The 18,433-nt window shown below is 35.4% G+C and overlaps 1 protein-coding gene across 14 annotated transcripts in view; it reads right to left on the bottom strand.

The window, feature by feature from the left end:
• The window catches only part of LOC135196336 (trichohyalin-like), a 515,728-nt gene that overhangs the window by 12,512 nt on the left and 484,783 nt on the right, over positions 1-18,433 (bottom strand). For 12 of the 14 annotated variants that reach the window (XM_064223089.1, XM_064223084.1, XM_064223091.1 and 9 more), the window contains 8 exons: positions 14,599-14,738; positions 11,206-13,924; positions 9,699-9,794; positions 9,133-9,270; positions 8,050-8,279; positions 7,051-7,255; positions 3,952-4,338; positions 469-629 (listed from right to left, as the gene is read on the bottom strand). In XM_064223089.1, coding sequence (XP_064079159.1) covers positions 469-629; positions 3,952-4,338; positions 7,051-7,255; positions 8,050-8,279; positions 9,133-9,270; positions 9,699-9,794; positions 11,206-13,924; positions 14,599-14,738 — 4,076 coding nt within the window. Of the gene's footprint in view, positions 1-468; positions 630-3,951; positions 5,194-7,050; positions 7,256-8,049; positions 8,280-9,132; positions 9,271-9,698; positions 9,795-11,205; positions 13,925-14,598; positions 14,739-18,433 lie in introns of those variants that run through there. The other 2 variants (XM_064223095.1, XM_064223096.1) reach the window with 2 other exon arrangements.

The following is an 18,433-nucleotide window of genomic DNA, read 5'->3' as shown; positions in this document are numbered from 1 at the left end:
CCAGGTAGAATCTACCGAGAACCAAAATTACATTCTCAAAAGGTGAAGAATATGCAACAAATTTACGATGTTCTGTTTCCCTTGAAAGAGAGTAATTAATCACTGCCATTATAATTAGGGAATAATGTACAGTATATCCAAAATTCAATCACTTTGAACTGGCGGAACTCTTATGTTAAGTAGCTACCAAAACTCTTGCAGAGCACTGTATTAAGTTGCTACCAAAATTACGAAGGTACGACTTCCTAGAAAATGATATCTAAAATAAATACTATGCCTCACATCCTAACCTATAAATTTCCGAACTTGATACAATCTATATTTACTTCACAATATACTTTTTTTTGTTTTACTTTCTTAATCACACCCACTACGTAATCACTTTCCCCTCAGCATGCCATCATTCATAAATACAGCAAGCCTACCTCCTACAGACACTCATAAACAGCCATAACCAGTGACACTCACTTCATATCAAATAGTTCCTGAAGGTGATGCCGCCTCTCACTGATCAAACTATTGTATCGAGACTCAATTTGCGACAGCTTGTGCCTTAATGGACGGCAAGAAGTACAGCGAAGATTCTGAGCGTTTTGGGCACTGGCTAACCGGACTTCAAGTTTATTCAGCTGAAAGGGAATTCGGGTATGAGAAGAAATTGTGAAATTTTTGTCTTATGTTTCATGAACGTACAAAAACATACAAGATCATTTTAACCTGCTCATCAAGCATATGTCATAAGACGGAAACCTTCATAAAATGGCATGTTATCATAGGTATAATTTTCTTTAAAAAAATCACCTTTGAAAAAAATGAGAAATCATCTTGATAACCAATGTAGAGCAGTTGTGTGGAGAAAGATATATAACTTGGTTTCATCCTTACAAATACCTTTTTTGGTAAAGAATTTCTGGGGATTTTCTGATTCCAATAGATTCTTTTTCAAAGAATCACAATTCTCATATTATAAACCCTTATTTTCTTCATCCATTTAACTTTGAATGTACATGAATATGTACATACACAAATAAATATTTTCGCTCTTAGAGGGAGCGACTCCAGATGTTACCCTTTTGATTTTTAAGGTAACATTCAGATATCAGAGTGATAACCCTTTGCCTTTCCTTATTTACAGCTGCAGTCGTCCACATCTGACATACAAAGTACCACTGTACAGCTTCGAAATGTATCCAAACCGTTCTAACCATGACTAGAAGTTAGACTTGGGTCCTCTTACCAATGAGGCAAGTCTCAGTAATTACAACAGAAGGATGATGTCTTAGCTAGCTGATAACAGGCAAAGTTTATTGTCCAAGTACCGTATACTTATAGTCTTTTTACATACCTACCACAACCATTCTCTATTCCTGACTTCGGTTTATATAAAAGTGTTTATGGTTAATAAACAGAGAAGCTCGCTACCGTAGGCCATGGATAGTTCTGTATTCTATCCGTTTAATTACTAAAGATAAGAATGGATAAATCTACAACAAAATACTTCTGACTAACCAACACAGACATTAGTACCAGGGACCAATATTTAATCATCACTTTAAGAATTAATTGACTGCAAACAAATCACTTACAAACAAGAGTTGCAAAAATCTACCAATTACAAAAGCCCCTGTTTATAGGTATCCTAAAAGCCATCAAACCATAGACAACCATCCAGGGCCGAGTGAAACGTTATCCTTTTCAAGGGGAAATCCTGTTTTTCGGTAAGAGTAGCAAATACCTATTGCTAGCCTAATCTAAAGTTGATTTTCTGTGCGTATTTTCAATGTGGATTAAAAATTTAGGAGAAAGCACTAGTAGTTAAAATAAATCTTAAATTTATATTATTTGTCAGTCACGATGTTTATTAGATGATTGTAGATAGTTTTCTCAATACCTCATCATTAAATTACAATAAGCCTACAATTTTTTTGGTTAATAACTAGTCTTTATATTGCCAAAAACTTCTCTTCTAGACCGAGGTGGTCATATTTTGTCATTTTACAAGTCTGGCCTGCATAATTTTCTCTAGACAGTTTGAAACAGAGAAAACGGCAGCTATTACGGTAAACTATCATATGTGTCAATTTGCTTCTGAGATAGTACTTACCCGTGCGTAGCATACTTTGGGCAAAAGTTCCGTTTGTATTTCGACCATAAAATCAGCACTTCTACAAATAAGTATAACTTAATATAAAAATCGAGGCATTTTCAGGAAAACACTTCTACTATTGTAACACAATCATCAACGTAAAGTTACAAACTGCACTTGAAACTTTAGAATAATGAAACTTATAATCTTAATGCTCGACTTCCATTGTCATGGAGGAAGGAGAGAGAGGAAAAAATTAAATGTATATATGATCACTGCACTGGCTCTTGTAGTAAAATATGAAACTGAGAGCAGAAGTAAACAGATATCACTTTTGAAAAACTAGGACAATAAAAGAGCTGATCAAAGGATTTGAACCTAAGGAGAAAAAGTAAAGAAATGACAAGATACAGCCTGGGGATCAACAGGATCCTCACAACGAGGGAAGTTTGTTTGTTTGTTTACATGGTGTTTTAACGTTGCATGGTACCAGTGGTTATTCAGCAACGGGACCAACGGCTTTACGTGACTTCCGAACCACGTCGAGAGTGAACTTCTATCACCAGAAATACACATCTCTCACTCCTCAATGGAACGGCAGAGAATCGAACCCACGACCACCGAGGTGAGACGCAAACACCATACCAACCACGCCACTGAGGTGCACAACAAGGGAAGTATACCTGCCACTAATTGAATCAATGTGCCTGTTTCTGAATAAAATTCAGACCTTGGTAACTCTACCCAAACAGGAATAAAGGCTAACATAAAGCAACAGGGGTTGAATTTATGAATGCATTTCTAAAAAGATACATTAACACAAATAAACAATTATATAACTATAGAACACAGCAGCATTTTCATGGGTTGTCTGAAATTCCAACAAAATCAAACATTTGAGAGCTAATGATCTATTCTCGAATGGCAACAAATATTTACTTAGAAAGGATTCAATGGGCCGCCCAAAATTTAATCATCATCTTCTTCTTTTATGGAAACAGTCCATCATAAAATCCTTGATTTTAACATCGTCTAAAATATTTTCTTTCAACGAATTGTTATGTCATTGCAATTTTCAGCTGGTCCTAATTAACCGTGAATGAAGTTAGAAAGAACAGAAAATTTTTCTAGGCTGTGAAAATTCAATCTTCACATATTTATATTACAATTAATATTCCCTAAGGATGGTAAAATATCTTTCTCTGAACTATTTACCACAGTATGATAAATAAAAAAGCAACTAACTTCATAATCATACAAACCAACTTCTAAGATATTTCTAAATAATTCAATACAGATTTCCACTGCTTGTCTTTTATGACACGATGAGCAAATAATAAACCTATATATACACCTTTTATCATGTTTGTGGGCTTTTTATCAAACAGTAAAATAACCCAGCTTTAACTGAACGTGTAAGGTTTAAATATTAATTTACAAGAATGCAGTCAACAGGGAGTATATATACAACCTATCAGAGCTTATATTCAACTAGGTTCAGTTCATATTCCAAGCGGACAGGAACTGTATTGCAGGGCATGTTAACGGTTAAAGATATATCTCGTTGAATTACTTGTCTCCTATTTTACAGCATTCCAAAAAGTATTTACAAACAACATATCTTTAGCTGTAGAGTCAATGATTTAAAAGATTCCCCTCATCCTTAGATGCAAACCACCAATTATGGAACACTATCATAAACGATATTCTTATATACAAAAACAATAAATAAAAACAAAAGTTCACAAAAGGGTAATATCTTCACCTGAACTTTGTTTACCTGCAGCTTAGTTAGGAAGTTTTTACTGCTGTAAAATAATCAGTAACTAAACAGACATAATCTTCAATTTACAAACTTCACTCACCTTTTCAGTTATCTCCTTCTTTTTATCTTCTTCATCTCTCTTCTCCCTCTCCATGTCAGTCGCAATCCTTACACTCTGTCGCAGGGCTTCCTCGAGTTCTTCAATTCTCTCATTCTTGTGTTTCACCACCACCACCAGCTCTTCCAGCTCTTCAATTTTCTCATTCTTTTTCAGCTCTTCCTCCAACGAGTGAATTTCTTCCTCCAGCTCCTGGATGCGATCTCTCTGTTTCATGTTTTCATCACTCAGGTTGCTTATCAACGAATCTTTCAGCTTGATGTCCACATTCAACTGGTCAATGTGTAACTTGTGTTCCCTCTGACGACCTTCCAACTCGAGCATGTCAATTTCTTGGTGATCTGACCATGAGAGCTCTTCGGCAGTCGGCTACATTGTTTACGCAGTGTGAGATTTCGTAAAAGGTTTAGAGAACCATGATCACAATAACCATTGTGGCAACAAGGGAAGGGTTTCCAAACCGATGTTACATGTTTTTTAAGCACATACCCATTTGAAGTTGAAGTTGGTTATGCCCACACAATGACCATTTCAAATTGAGTAGGTAGAAGGGGGTTTGGGGGAGCGAATGTTCCCACATTTGTTATCATAGGTGTGGAAGTGGAAGAGTTTCCGCACAGGGCAGTTGAAGTGATTTGGCAGCAGGGTTCAGATAGAGGTTGGCAAACCCCAATCGGGTACAGTAGTTTGGTTTAGGACAGTATTTTGGTTCGGTGTTCAGAAGGTGGGCAAAGAAAGGTAAAATGCAATTCGTGAACAAATATCAAATAAAGCTACTCAAAATAGAAAAAATAGATTAATTCATAACTAAATTACTTTGAACTTTTACAAATCTTTCATTTTATATGTGAGGTTCAACAAGAAACCAACAAGATATTCGTCGTTTTTTTTTTTATAATTTTCAATCCATGGCACAGGCACATTGAGAGAGAATGGAACAGGAAAACTTTTTTTTAAACTCTTTAAAATATTCATAGAATCTCGTACATGGGGCACTCAAGTCATGATATCTTAATCGATAGTATCTCCCCACTTCAATTATCTTCAGAAACTACAACAACAACAATAACAACTCAACAACACAGGTAATACTTATTGCCTGTGACAAACTTCCACCTAATTCTAAGTCTCCAAACATTATCAGGATTATCATAATACAAATTATTTCACTTAGAAAAAGCTCTTCATGAGTCCACTAAACCCTGAGGCTGCGTTTTGAAGGGGCTATAGAATACAAATCAAATACCAAATATAACCAAATACATAGCAGAGAAGAAGAGAAGAGAAGAGAAGAAAAGATGGAGATTTTGAAAGATGACACAGATCATAATATGAATGACAGATTTTTTTTTTATTTCCAAATTCGCGTTTACGCATTAACAGTGATCAGTTTGAGAAAATAATGAAGGTGAGAGGAGGAGTGAGAGATAAATCAAATGAATGATAATAATGAATTTGACATATACAGAGATATGCACGAATACCCAGAAAACAAAAGAAAAAAATGCATTGAGAACATAAAACACAAAGTTAAATTCCCACACGCAGGAGGAGACAATGAAACGATTAAATAAAGCGTAACAGACGGAGATTGGGGGCAAGAGAGCGTTGGAATTTGGGGGAAGCGGAATATATAGACGACGCAGTGTGATGAGAACAGCAGTCCGACCAGGCAGGCAGGGGGAGAGAGAGAGAAAGACAGCTGGTTAGTATACACAGCGGCATGCGTTGATCTCCTGGCACCTGGCCCCTTCAACCTTCTTTCATTCACCTGTTTCCCCTCAAACTAGGTTCCATACACTGTGTTAGATTCCATATGGCCATCTTACCCTCATACCATCACCTAACACTGACTCTTTGTTATATCTATGAAAATGTTCTAACCCTAGCAACCCCATTGTTTACTAGATGCATTCCAACCCTTTACAAATTTATTGTAAAATATTTTGAAATCATATTGACGGATACATCTTAAAATTTCCCGTTTCAAGGGATAAAATTATCCAGCTGATTAAGCTGATAAAATCTTATGGTAAAAAGTCTATTATCCCTTCGTCACTGTATAACATAAAGAAACCTTTACATAAGGCAAAACAAACCTTTCTCAGAACCTGTGAAACTGCTTAAAAGAGGAACTAAACCTGCATTCTTCAGAATCTTTACCAAAAGAAAAAGAGAGACTATTCAGTCTGAGTCGCTCTGCTAACACCTTCTTGTACTTAAAAGATCAATTTTCCAATTTCTCACAAAAGCAGGGGGCCAGGTTTCATGCTGCACAAATTAGGAAGGAACTGGAATATTTAGTAAGACAACATTAACCATGCTGTTGCTGACGACACAGCACTACTCTACGATACTAAGTCGTAAATGAACTCATTCATTAAGTACATGACTCCTACAGCCTTGGAAAATAAGATTAGCATTATGTAATCACAGCTGGCTATATGCAAGCTAAATAATCCATATCCACAGATTCAGTTCAGAGCTCAAAATTATGTTTCACATTTAAGAACAGAAAACTTCTCAGAAACTAAATTTTTCTACCCAGTTTTATATAGCAGCCTAGAACTATTTGTGTCTATCACTTATACAATACATTAATTCCTAACCTAATACGATACTTTTTATGTCAAAGCCATACTCGAATTATCCTTAAAAGCTCTGATAATGATCATTCTTGTCTTATTTTACATTTGTATTTATACTAAGTCAGCAATAAAAGATTAAAAGAAAAATACATTTTTTGGAAGCAAATATTATGTCAGATGGACTTCATATATCAAAAAACTTGAAAACTCTTCATAAAATCTATCTCATATCCCTGTAACCTTTTCTTGAGCTATAGACAAAGAAATGAATTATTCACAGTTTAAGAATCAATTTGTCTCCATTTCTGAAAACTAAGAGATGTGCATGCTAGAGATGATTCTTTGTACAACAGTTGCCTCTCAAAACAAAACCATGATCACAGTTACGTTGCACAAACAGAAAGTTATTTATGAGTGAGCGAAATCCTCTCCATCATGAAATCTTATGCAACAATACTGCATGGAAATGGAGACGGAGTGGACAGGGCTTTACCTGAGCAACATTTTTCGCTTGTTCAAGGGTGGCCTTAGCGGCTTCCGTCGCTCTCTCAGCCTTTTCTGCCGCGCTTGCTGCCATCTGCCCGGCCGTGGGCGCCGATAAGGCTGCTGGTACCCCATCCATCTTGGCTGGTGTACCTGGTGTAGAAGCTACAGTTTTCTTCGGCGGACCCATGCCACCACCCATGGCTTTTATTTGGCTGTTGAATAATGGGAGGGGTATCAGAAAAATAAACTTCCTGTTATGATACTGGAGACATCCCTTTCCTTGTCATTATCTTTCATTTAGAACTCGTAAATACTGTCGAAATACTGTTTCCTGTTATAATACTGGTTATGTAGTACATCATTTTCCTTACCGCTTTCTTTCAAAAACGATTGCATTCCCCTTCATTGTAATCATAAGAAAACTTGTTATAATACTGAATGCATAATTTTCCTTACTGTACCACTATCCTTCATAAAAATACTGTCGAAATAATGCAGAATTCCATTTTAACTCAACCTGATAGAGCACCTCTTTTCAACAAACACTGAACAGGAAAGGTATTATAAAATTAACCTGTTCTAATAATGGCTATATAATTTTTCTTACAATTACCTTTCACAAAAATACTGTCGAATTCTATTTTAATACATCCTGAAAATACTGCTATTTTCACCAAAAAATAAAAAAGAATAGTATTAAAAAAATAACTTTCTGTTGCAATACTAGATGCCTCATTTTCCTTTACCACTATTCTTTATTTATATATATATACTGTCGAGGACCGTTTTTAATACAACCTGAAAGTGCATCTAGTTTATAATGGATAAGAATTGTATCAAGAAAATTAACTTCCTGTTAATTTTCAAGAATTCATCATTTTCCTTAACACCATCTTTCATACAAAAACTACCGAATTCCACTTTAATAAAACCGTGAAAGAACATCTCCTTTCATCAACAAATCTTAGCTGATTTGATAAAACGCATATAGAAAAACTTCACTTACTCTTGCAGATCCTTTATTGCCTTGTCTTTTGCAAATTGCTCCTCTTGTCCCATCTGCATAACCTGGAGTAACCTTTCAGTTTCTGATTGTGCGGCCATCAGGTCTGTCTTTGACTTTTCATGTTCTTTATGTAATTTTTCTAGGTCTCTCTCTCTCTCGCCGAGGACTTTTCTCATTTCTGATAACTGTCTGTTGGCCTCTGAAGGTGGCGCTCCATCAGCTGCATGAGCCTGAAAATTAAAGTCATAAGTATAGATTTTATTAAAAAATGTATTCTACATAATATCAGACTTATTCAACCATTCATATGCGCAAAATTGCATTAATTCGAAGCATTGAAGGATCACAAGCAATTCTTCCTATCCTTCCCCATACAAATGTACATTTTCCTCAAAAGTTACATTACATAATATCTGGACAATGTGTACTCTTATTTGACTTTTGACATCTAACTATGCCTTTGACCTGACCAGTACATCAGCATTATTAGTATATTCCTGCAAAATATAAAGTCTCAAAAGTTATGACCAGGGTTACACTCCTTCTTGACCTTTAAACTTCAAGTATGACTCTGGACTTCGGCTTCATTAAATCTATCTTTTTTTTTCTTTTTTTTTATCTTACATTCTGACTGTTTGTTTGCTCTCAAAAAGTGCTCTCATAGGAACATTTTCCAGGATTTGGTTTCTGAATGATCTACCTTCTTGATGAACATATCCTTGGAGTGTTAACCAACTTTACAGCTTTACGTAGTGATCTATCCCTTAATAGTCTACACAGATATAAATATATCATCGCAAAAAGAAACATAACTGCTTCCAAATCATTCGTCCTTCATAATCATTATTATTTAGATGATAAACCCCTATTCATATGGAACATGCCTACAGGGTCCACTGACTTGAATCAAGCTTCGAAAGAATGTGTTCTTATTAAAGACAATAGGAGATACTACAGATCTTCCAATAAATTATCACAATAACACAATACAAAGGCAAATCCTGCTGGCTATGACACGAATTTTGATGAGCTTCTTTAATCACAGACACTTCCAAAGTATTATTAAAAGAATAATGTATGTACCTTAGCTAGCTGTTGTTCCATTTGGTCAAGCTGTTCTCTCTTCTTGTTCAAACGTATATCTAAGTCAGCAAGAGATTTCTCTCTATCATCTAGTTGCTTGTTCCTCTGTTCTAGTGTTCTCACCTTCTGTTCAACCACCTGCAAATGAGACAGTGAAGTAAGGAGCCTCACAAAATAAAATTACTGCATTCCTGATGTAGCTTTATTATTATTATTATTATTATAAACCACAATTCATTAGGGACAAGCCTACAAGGGGCTCTGACGTGAAATCCAGGCTTCCAAGATATATGGTGCTCATTTGAAAGCAGTCACAAAAGATAAACGGAAATTCAGAAAGAGGAGACCAGTTATTGGAAAAGATAATAAAAATGTTATATACTAACAGAAACATATATGAAAATATAAATATATCAGTAAAATACACGTGAACTGTTTTACGGCTGCTATGCATATCATCATTGCTTGAAGCTTTCCGGTTCAAATTGCACAGCATCCTCTGTACATTAAAATCAATCTGCCTCTGAAAATATCTAAATTCTCATAACATCTGCCCGGGTTCTCACCTTCATTTGTTCTTCCATTTGCCGTTTAATCGCTTGTGAGTCGTCTCCAGGTCGTCCTCCGTTCTGTAGCTTCTGGTTGGCCTCGTGCAAATCGAGCTAAATAAGAAATGCAGAAGAATGTCCAGTAATATGAAAAAAATGGTATGTTAAATTAACATACCCTTGGATTCCCATGTATATATATTAGACAGTGACTTTTTATCATGCACAATGAACACACAAGGACATCCCTCACTGATTCCAATTTTAGCTGCAAGAAATTCAGATACAATATCATTTGTAGTTAGTATAAAACAGTCAGAAACATTAAAAATATCAAAAGTACCAGAATGTGCTAGTTATGTTATTGTATGTTAATGTTGACATTAGTAATCCAGATGTTAATCTGAAGAGAAGATGTTATTGAATATATGCTACCATCGTTTATGCAGTAAACTCATGCTACTTGCATGCTGACATACAGAACTTACTTGACCACCAGAGAACATTCCTCTGGGGAAATAGTACAACACTAATGTGGGTAAGGGTGATATTTGCAACACGGTACTGTACACCTTAATCAAAAAATATTCTTACTGCAATCAGCACTGTATAAAATAAAAAAGAAGAAATCAATTGGGGGAAAATGAAAAGAAACCAGAGCATTGCACAACAATAAAAAAATAATCACTGCAAAAAATCTAAAAAAAATAAAAAAAGACAAAAAAAGAGTGCCCATTGAAAATTTTTTTTTATGTACAGTACATCAAAACAATCACGAACATGACACAAAGGGAGGGATATGATGCAAACAGACTTCCATCAGCAATGCTAAGAAGAAGAGCACAAACTGTGTTAATTCACTGTACAAGATAATTGCTTTACGAAATCAGTCCTGCACAATTATTAATAAAGAAAGTGGGGTCGCAAGCGCAACCCTCAATTGATTATTTGAATATTTACACAAATTAACTTATTCTTATTTACAAAAATTGATTTATATACAGGTTTCGTCAGTTTTTCAAGTAAATTATTAGACAGCATTATAAACCAATGAGAATTTAATGTTTATTAGTGAATCATTTATATAAATATAAAATATCATATATATTTCGCTGTACTTTATATTTTCAGTTATGTAACACAAGAAAAAATTTATGGAAAAGGAAATATATATCACAGCTAGTATAGAAAACAAACAGCATTTTTTCAGCGAAAGACTCCATTCAATAATAAGTACCTTTGCTCAAAGGGACAGTATTGGGCTAATAGTAAGACACCAAACCTGAATTACAAATACAGTTTGGATCTTCTGCAAAGACCACTGATGGCTCAAACAGGGTAAAAGATGTGCACTCGGACGATGTGTATACGGATACTGTATGGGGTACTCAGTGAATGTGTAATGACTTTCTCACGCCCGAGTAGTCTCGAAGTGATATGCACTGTGTATGTATATCTATATACATAAATGAAAGAAGTAAGTAAGTAAGTATGTATCTCTGGTCCCTCCATTCCCCCAACTGACCTGTTTCTTTTCCAATTCCGTGACCAGCAACTCGAGTTGGCTTTGAAGCCTTTGCTTCTCAACAGAAGAATTCTTCAATTCGTTATTTGCTTTGTCCAAATCAGCCTTTAACCTTTGCAATTCTGCACTGTCCCGTGGGTTGTTGCTTTGTTTTTGCAAGAGTTGCTGTTTTTGTTGAAGCTCGTGTTGTAACTGTTGTATCTGTTGTGTTTGCTGCTGTATTTGTTGTGCCTGTTGTTGTATCTGTTGTTGTGACTGCTGTGCTTGTTTTTGCAGTGTTTGGCTTTGTTGTTGTGCTTGACCTAATTGCTCTAACTGTTTTGTAAGTTGTTGATTTTCCAAGGTTAATTGGTGTATTTGCTGGTTAAGCTTTTGACTTTCTTGTGCAAGTGTTTGCATTTGCTTTTGCATTTCCTGAACAGCTCTTTCTGCTTGGTCAGCCCTCTGTTTTTCCGAGGTGATACTCTGCTGAAGTTTGGCTGCTTCCCCTTCACCTTTTTTACTAAATTCTTTTACCTCTTTGGACATTTCCGAAGCATCGCGTTCAGCTTTTTCCGCCCGCAATCTCGTCTTCTCGCCTTCGCTGCGCATAACCCCTAGTTCCTTTTCTTTGGTCTGCAACTGGATAATCAGGTTCTTAAGCTCTTTCTCGGCCTCCTTTTGAATCAGTCCTGCCTCTTTCTGAGCGGCTTGTGCAGCTTGCTGAGCCTTTTGTACTTCTTGTGTCAATCTCTGGATTTCTTTCTCAGCCTCCGCCCGGAGCGCATTGAATTCCTTCTCTTTGGCGGAAAGCAGACCCGAAACTCTCTGAATCTCTTTCTCTCTGCCTTCCAACAAGTCTTTAGCACCCTGTTCCATCTCTTTAGTCGTGTTGTTTAATTCTGATTTGATACGCTTATTTTCGTCCCTTGATTTTTGGAGGTCTGATTCTGCCTGTTTCAACTCTTGTTGGAACTTCAGGAGCATATCTTGTGACTTCTCTAACTGCTTAACTAACTGGTCTCTTTCGGAGGTCAGTTGCTTTAGGTCTGTTTCTAATTTCGGGATCATCTTTTCGCGTTTCTCTTGGGTAGTATTCAACCGTTCCTTTTCCATCGATATTTTCTTTAACTCATCTTTGGTTCTCTCAAGGTCTTTGTTCAGTCGTATGATTTCTTCTTTGCATTTATCAAGATCAGTATTTGATCTCTGCTGATAATCACTAGCTTTGGTAACCATATTCTTAGTCTCGTCTAAATCTCTCTTGATTTTCTTATTTTCAGTTTCGAGCTTCTCTTTCGTATCCGTGACTCTTCTGAGTTCAGTCTGAGATTTTTCTAAGCGCTCGTGTAACTTCTCTAGTTCTACCGACATTCTTTCGAACTCGATCTTCGCAGACTCATTGCTCTCCTGATATTTTGACATGTGTTGCTGAGATCTTTCCATTTCGTGGGTTAGTCTCTGAACCTCAAGTTCCGCTTTTTCTTTGCCGACCTGAGCACGGTTCATGTCAGCCTGGGCGCGGTCCAACCTATCGCGAAGTTTCTCGACCTCAATGGAGGTTTTCTCAACCTCGGTCTTATTACGGTCTTGAGCGGCGAGGAAGCGCTCGAGCTGATTCTGACTCATCTGCAAGTCGCTCTTTAACCTCTCGTTTTCACTCTCGAGTTTTTCTATTCTCTGCAGTGACTTGGTTCCCTCGATCTGAGACCGCTCGTACTTCTCCTTCACTTTCTCTAACTCAACATTGGCTCTCTCGAGATCGCCCTCGTATTTCTCCTGACTGGAAGTGTAAGTTCCCACTCGGGACTGGCCCTTTTCGATCTCGGATTTTAGGCTTGCCACCTCTTCAGTGAGTTTCTCGTTGAGGAGTTTCGCCTTCTGGAGTTCAATCTGACTCGTGTCATACCGCTGACGCAACCGCTCGTTTTCATTGGTGATTTTCTCAATGTCCTGTTTGTTTTTCTCAGTGTCAAGTTGATATTTACCTCTTTGCTGATCTGCTCTGTCCATTTCAGCCTTCAGTTTGGTCACCTCAGTCTCATACTTCTCCCGCATGATCGCTTCTCTCTCGAAATCCATTTGCGTCTTCTCTAATTTGTCTTTTACTCTCTCCACTTCTATTTTCAACAGCTCATAATCCTCCTTCGTCTTCTCTGTATTGTCTTGGTATTTACCCATGCGCACCAATACCCGGTCCATTTCAGCCTGAATGTTTTCACACTCTTGTTGCAACTTTTCCTTTTCGTTCCTGACTTTGGACAAATCCAACGCATTTCTTTCGTATTTGTCCTTATACTTTTCCACCTCTATTTGTAAGCGCGCAATTTCTTCTTGGTTCTTTTCCTGGCTGTTCTGTGCTTTTCCATACTGAGCCTGAGCTCTTTCCAGTTCAAACGTCAATTGGTCAACATCGTTTTGTAACTTTTCTTTCTCACTGCCTACACGACGGAGCTCGACGGAAGTCTTATCATAACGCTCTTTAATGATCGTCAAATCTAGATTTAATCTTTCTATTTCCTCTTTTAGCTTTTCCTCGGCTTCTTTAGCCCTCATACACTGAAAACTGGCTCGATCGTAGGACTCCTGGACGCGGTCGAAGTCTTCCTGGAGCTTGACCTTTTCGTCTTTGATCTTGTTGAACTGGATCTGGGTCTTTTCGATCTCAACTTGAAGGCGTTCTTGTTCGGCTTGTGCGGATTCTAGTCGAGTCTGTAGACGGTAATTCTCACTTTGGGACCTATTGTCAAAGAGAAATGCATCAGTGGCTGAATAAATAACAGTAATTATTTTATACTAACTGTCATGCAACCTTACATTACATTCTGAGGTGAATTGCTATGATATAGTCAATATACATTCTATTAACAGTCTTATCAACGTCACTCACGTAACGTAACATCGTCTCGTCTCCTTTATCAGAGAAAACATTAGGTACTACATGACATTACTACAGTTTCAGGTAATAACAGATTTAACATCACCAGTAAAGAATATACATTTCTTTATACATGCTCACAATCAATAAAGAAGGCTGCTGACAAAATACATACAAGATAATCATTAAAGGTGTTTTTTTTTTCTCAATTTTCATTTAAGTAATAACATGAATTTACAAAACATAAATGACAACAGTAGGCCCTTTGCATTTGTATTTCAGTCTTAAAAAAGTAAATAAAACTAGAGACTAATTTCAAAGTGACATCTAGTATTTACTACATTTAAATCCATCAGTGGAAGAATCAAAACTAAAGGTGGGGGGTCTCGTTTGCTATACTATAATATATCTGATACAATACAAAAAGAAATTGTGATCAGGAACATTCTGAAGGGTTCATTTCCCTCTGCACAAAATTTGACTTTAATTTGCAGTTCAGTAACTGGTCATACAAAGAATGAAGACTGAAGCCATACTTGTCAAACTTTTCAAGAGCTCTTTCAAACTCTCTATTGGCAATGTCCTTTTCATCCTGTGCTTTTGTGACCTGAGTTTGAGCTTTCTCTAGTTTCTCTTTTAGGATGTCCACTTCAGTCGCCCGGTCATCCCTTTCCATCTGGGTGGAGGGAGAATAAACTCAGCATTAAATCATTTGAAAATAAAAAAATATATATATGTATAAGGGTTCCTACATCAAAACATATAAAAGGTTATCTGAGTCCTCTGATACATCTTGTATTAAAGTCAGGCTCTTCTTGCCTACCATAAATAAATATCTCTTCTTTAACTCATTCAATAAACATTTACATTATTACGATACTTGTCATGAAAGAAAGCATCACTTTTAGACACGGTATTTCATTTTTTTAAATGACGTCTGGTAAAAAAAAATTGAAGATTTAATTACGAATAACTTTCAAATTGGAGTCTCATCAAGTTATTACCATATCATAAAAAATCTATTTTAATAATACAACCCAAACCACGAACTGATATGCGTAATCACCTACTTACCGTATGCGAATCACTAACTTAGCAGAGCTAACTCGTGTTCCTATCACTGCTGCTAAATATAGGAAGAAAACCTACAGATTTAAGCTATGGAGGAAAGTGAAAGAAAGGGTATGAAAGTACAGAAAGACATCTGCTGAAAAGTAATAGAGATAACTGATTAGGAAGCTATAATTTAGGGAGAATAAGAGATTGAACAATAGTTGGCATGAATGGACAGAAACGAAAGAGTTAAGATGAATATTATTAAAATGTCATCAAACATTCGCGCCTCAAGATACTCCTATGTCATTTCAGTCATACATGGATTAATTCGTCAGTACTCATGAGGAAGGTTTTCCTTGAAATTTTATCTCAAAAGGGTAGAGAATTTAGGTTACCGAAAAGAAAAGAAAAACAGACAAGTGGGAAAGGCAACTTCAAGGATCAAAACACAATACGAAAGATAAAAATTTTACCAAAGGAAAAAGGGAAAGTGAAGAATACTAAATTAATTATCCTTTTTTTATGCCTTTCCAGCTGACCCAGATTTATTTCAGTTACAGTTTTTAGTTTCTTGAATGACTTGTCTTTCGTGTCACAACTGCTTTTTAATACTTAAGTCCAGTTGCTTTTAAACAGTTCAAAGTTTATACATTCTTATTTAGTGATTGGGGCAACTTATTATATAATCTTGGGGCTCTTCTTTTAAAGGTAATTTTCCCAAATACCCCTGCGGAGACATGGGGCCGCAAATTTAACTTTTTTATTCTTTGTTATGGATATTTAAAATTTACTTTAATAAGTAGCTATCGAACCTAAAGCTAGTGATAATTTTGTATAAATTTCATACGAGAAAATCTAAGTGACAAGAATAATAAGTATTGGTGCTAAAAGGATCCACGATCGTGAATATGTACTCTTCTAGAATTAATCAGGCAGTAATAGGATAAATGGAACTAAAATTTTGGGTGGTTTCCTATATCTCGTAATTTCAAGACTTTCACTAAAAATACTTTAATATATATATATATATATATATATGTCAAGTAGCCAACTTCCTTTCACCTCCAAAACCGCTTCATATCGCCATGACAAGGATGAAAGGTGTTACAGGAATTACTGCCTTTGCTCGATAAACTCGCGATAACTTTATCAACGTCATGAACTTAAGTCAATTTAGAATTCAAAACGAAAATAACTTCACTATATTTAGCAAAGACCTCTTCTGTCGTCTTTGTTGAAATGCAAGAATCGACATTCTGAATTAAACTGATGAATTTTACGTATTTTTACTTCTTTTTATCTTTTCTTTTACTGATTGGTTTTAAGGTACTAAATTATCTTCAGGCCGGGAGACGGCCTGATAACAAGAAAATAGAAAGTAGTGATTGAAAAAACCCCAATAACACGTTAATGGTAAATATTAGGTGAATATACCATAGAATCTATGCACAGAAAGGATGGACGAAAGAGGAATTAGAATTGAATCACACAAAATGGGCTGGAAAGATCTGATATACAATAGAATCTGAAAAAAAAACAGATGGAGTGACAAAGTCATAATAACACGAGAACTAAATTGACGGAATGGAAACTCTTGGTAACACGGACTTTGAAAAAAATGGGATGGAAACAATATGAGAACACTGAGCAGAAGAGATGGGATTGGAGGGAATTCTTGAAATTGGGTTATGAAGGGGTGAAAATATTTGGCCCTGTAAGACCTGACCTCATGAGTTGAAAAAAAATCGACTTTACAATTTCTTTAAGAGCTGAAAATCTGATATACATACATACTACTATATATATACATATATATATATATATACTATATATATACTATATATATATATATATATATATATATATATATATATATATACTATATATACTATATATATATATATATATATATATATATATATATATATATATATAGTATATACATATACGATATATATATATATATATATACTATATATATATATATATATATATATATATACTATATTATTTATATATATATATATATATATATATATAGTGTATATATATATATGTATATATTTATGTATATATATATATATATATATATATATATATATATATATATACTATATATTTTAGACAACACATTCAGTCAAAAGAACATTCTGAGTTGAGTGATACTCTTTTGATCAACTTCAATCTGATACCACGTAATAAAATTTTATTGATAAAACAGCCTGCACTTGACACTGAAATAGTAAGTTCCATTATATTACTCGCTGAAGTTCAGTAAAACACACAAACAGATACGATTAGCAATTGTGATTATAACAACAACTAAGGCTTCATCTACGAATGTTTATGTTTTAAAGGATACTTTTAATATGTTGTTGGTGAATCTCCGAAAAGGAAAGTTTAAATTTTACATAATTTATCCCATATGGATGCAGTTATAGCGACACACATCAACTCAAGCTCTACGACCTGACTTGCTTTTCAGAAACTAAGACACATACTATAACCAACTTAATACTTCATGTACAACACTGCAATAGGAAGGCTACTATACCGTGAAGTGAAAGTTGACCAAATAATAATTGCACAGTGGGTGCAGAATCAAGCGCAAACTATTGCGTGAGTCACTTCACATGCACACCATTTTGACCAGTTATGCCATTTTTCCATATCAAAAAAAGATTTAAAGAGTGCATGTACCGACTTTGCCACCTTAGGTATAATCACCTACCATGTAACTAAACTTATATACGTCATTGTGTTGAGAAATATAAAGATTGATTCGTACCTTGTCAGTTAATAAAAAAAATATACAAGAGACCTTAAATTATTAAGAAGAATAAAGATGCTTAGATAAGAAATCGGAAAAAGAGAGAAAAACCATACCAAGGGCTATGTTCCACATTCTTTCTTTAAGAAGTAAGGAAAAGGTTCTATAAAGAAGAAATTCAAGAAGGAATGAAATGCATAAGGAGAAATGCAAAGGGTTAAGTTGTATTTGAAGTGCAGAGTCTGTCTGATAGTTGGGAATTTCCATGCAAAAAAAAATGAAATGATTACCTCTTAAAAAATGGCATAAACTTTTAAACTCTGGAAAAAGCAAAAAGAGGATATATATAAAATACTTTGATACCTACAGTAGTTAAAAATTGACAAAAATCGTGTACCTGAAAAACCGATCTACCTGTACACTGAAAAAACTCTGGAAATCCATAACAGCACTGGAATATGGTATGCACATTTTCCAGCCTCCTGGAATCCCCAAGCAAAGATACGTCATCTTAAGTGAATTTTCAGATTTGGTTATTCAAAAGT

The sequence above is a fragment of the Macrobrachium nipponense genome, chromosome 17 (genome assembly GCF_015104395.2).
Source record: "Macrobrachium nipponense isolate FS-2020 chromosome 17, ASM1510439v2, whole genome shotgun sequence".
Classification (NCBI taxonomy): domain Eukaryota; kingdom Metazoa; phylum Arthropoda; class Malacostraca; order Decapoda; family Palaemonidae; genus Macrobrachium; species Macrobrachium nipponense.
This window is presented reverse-complemented; position numbering and strand designations above follow the sequence as displayed.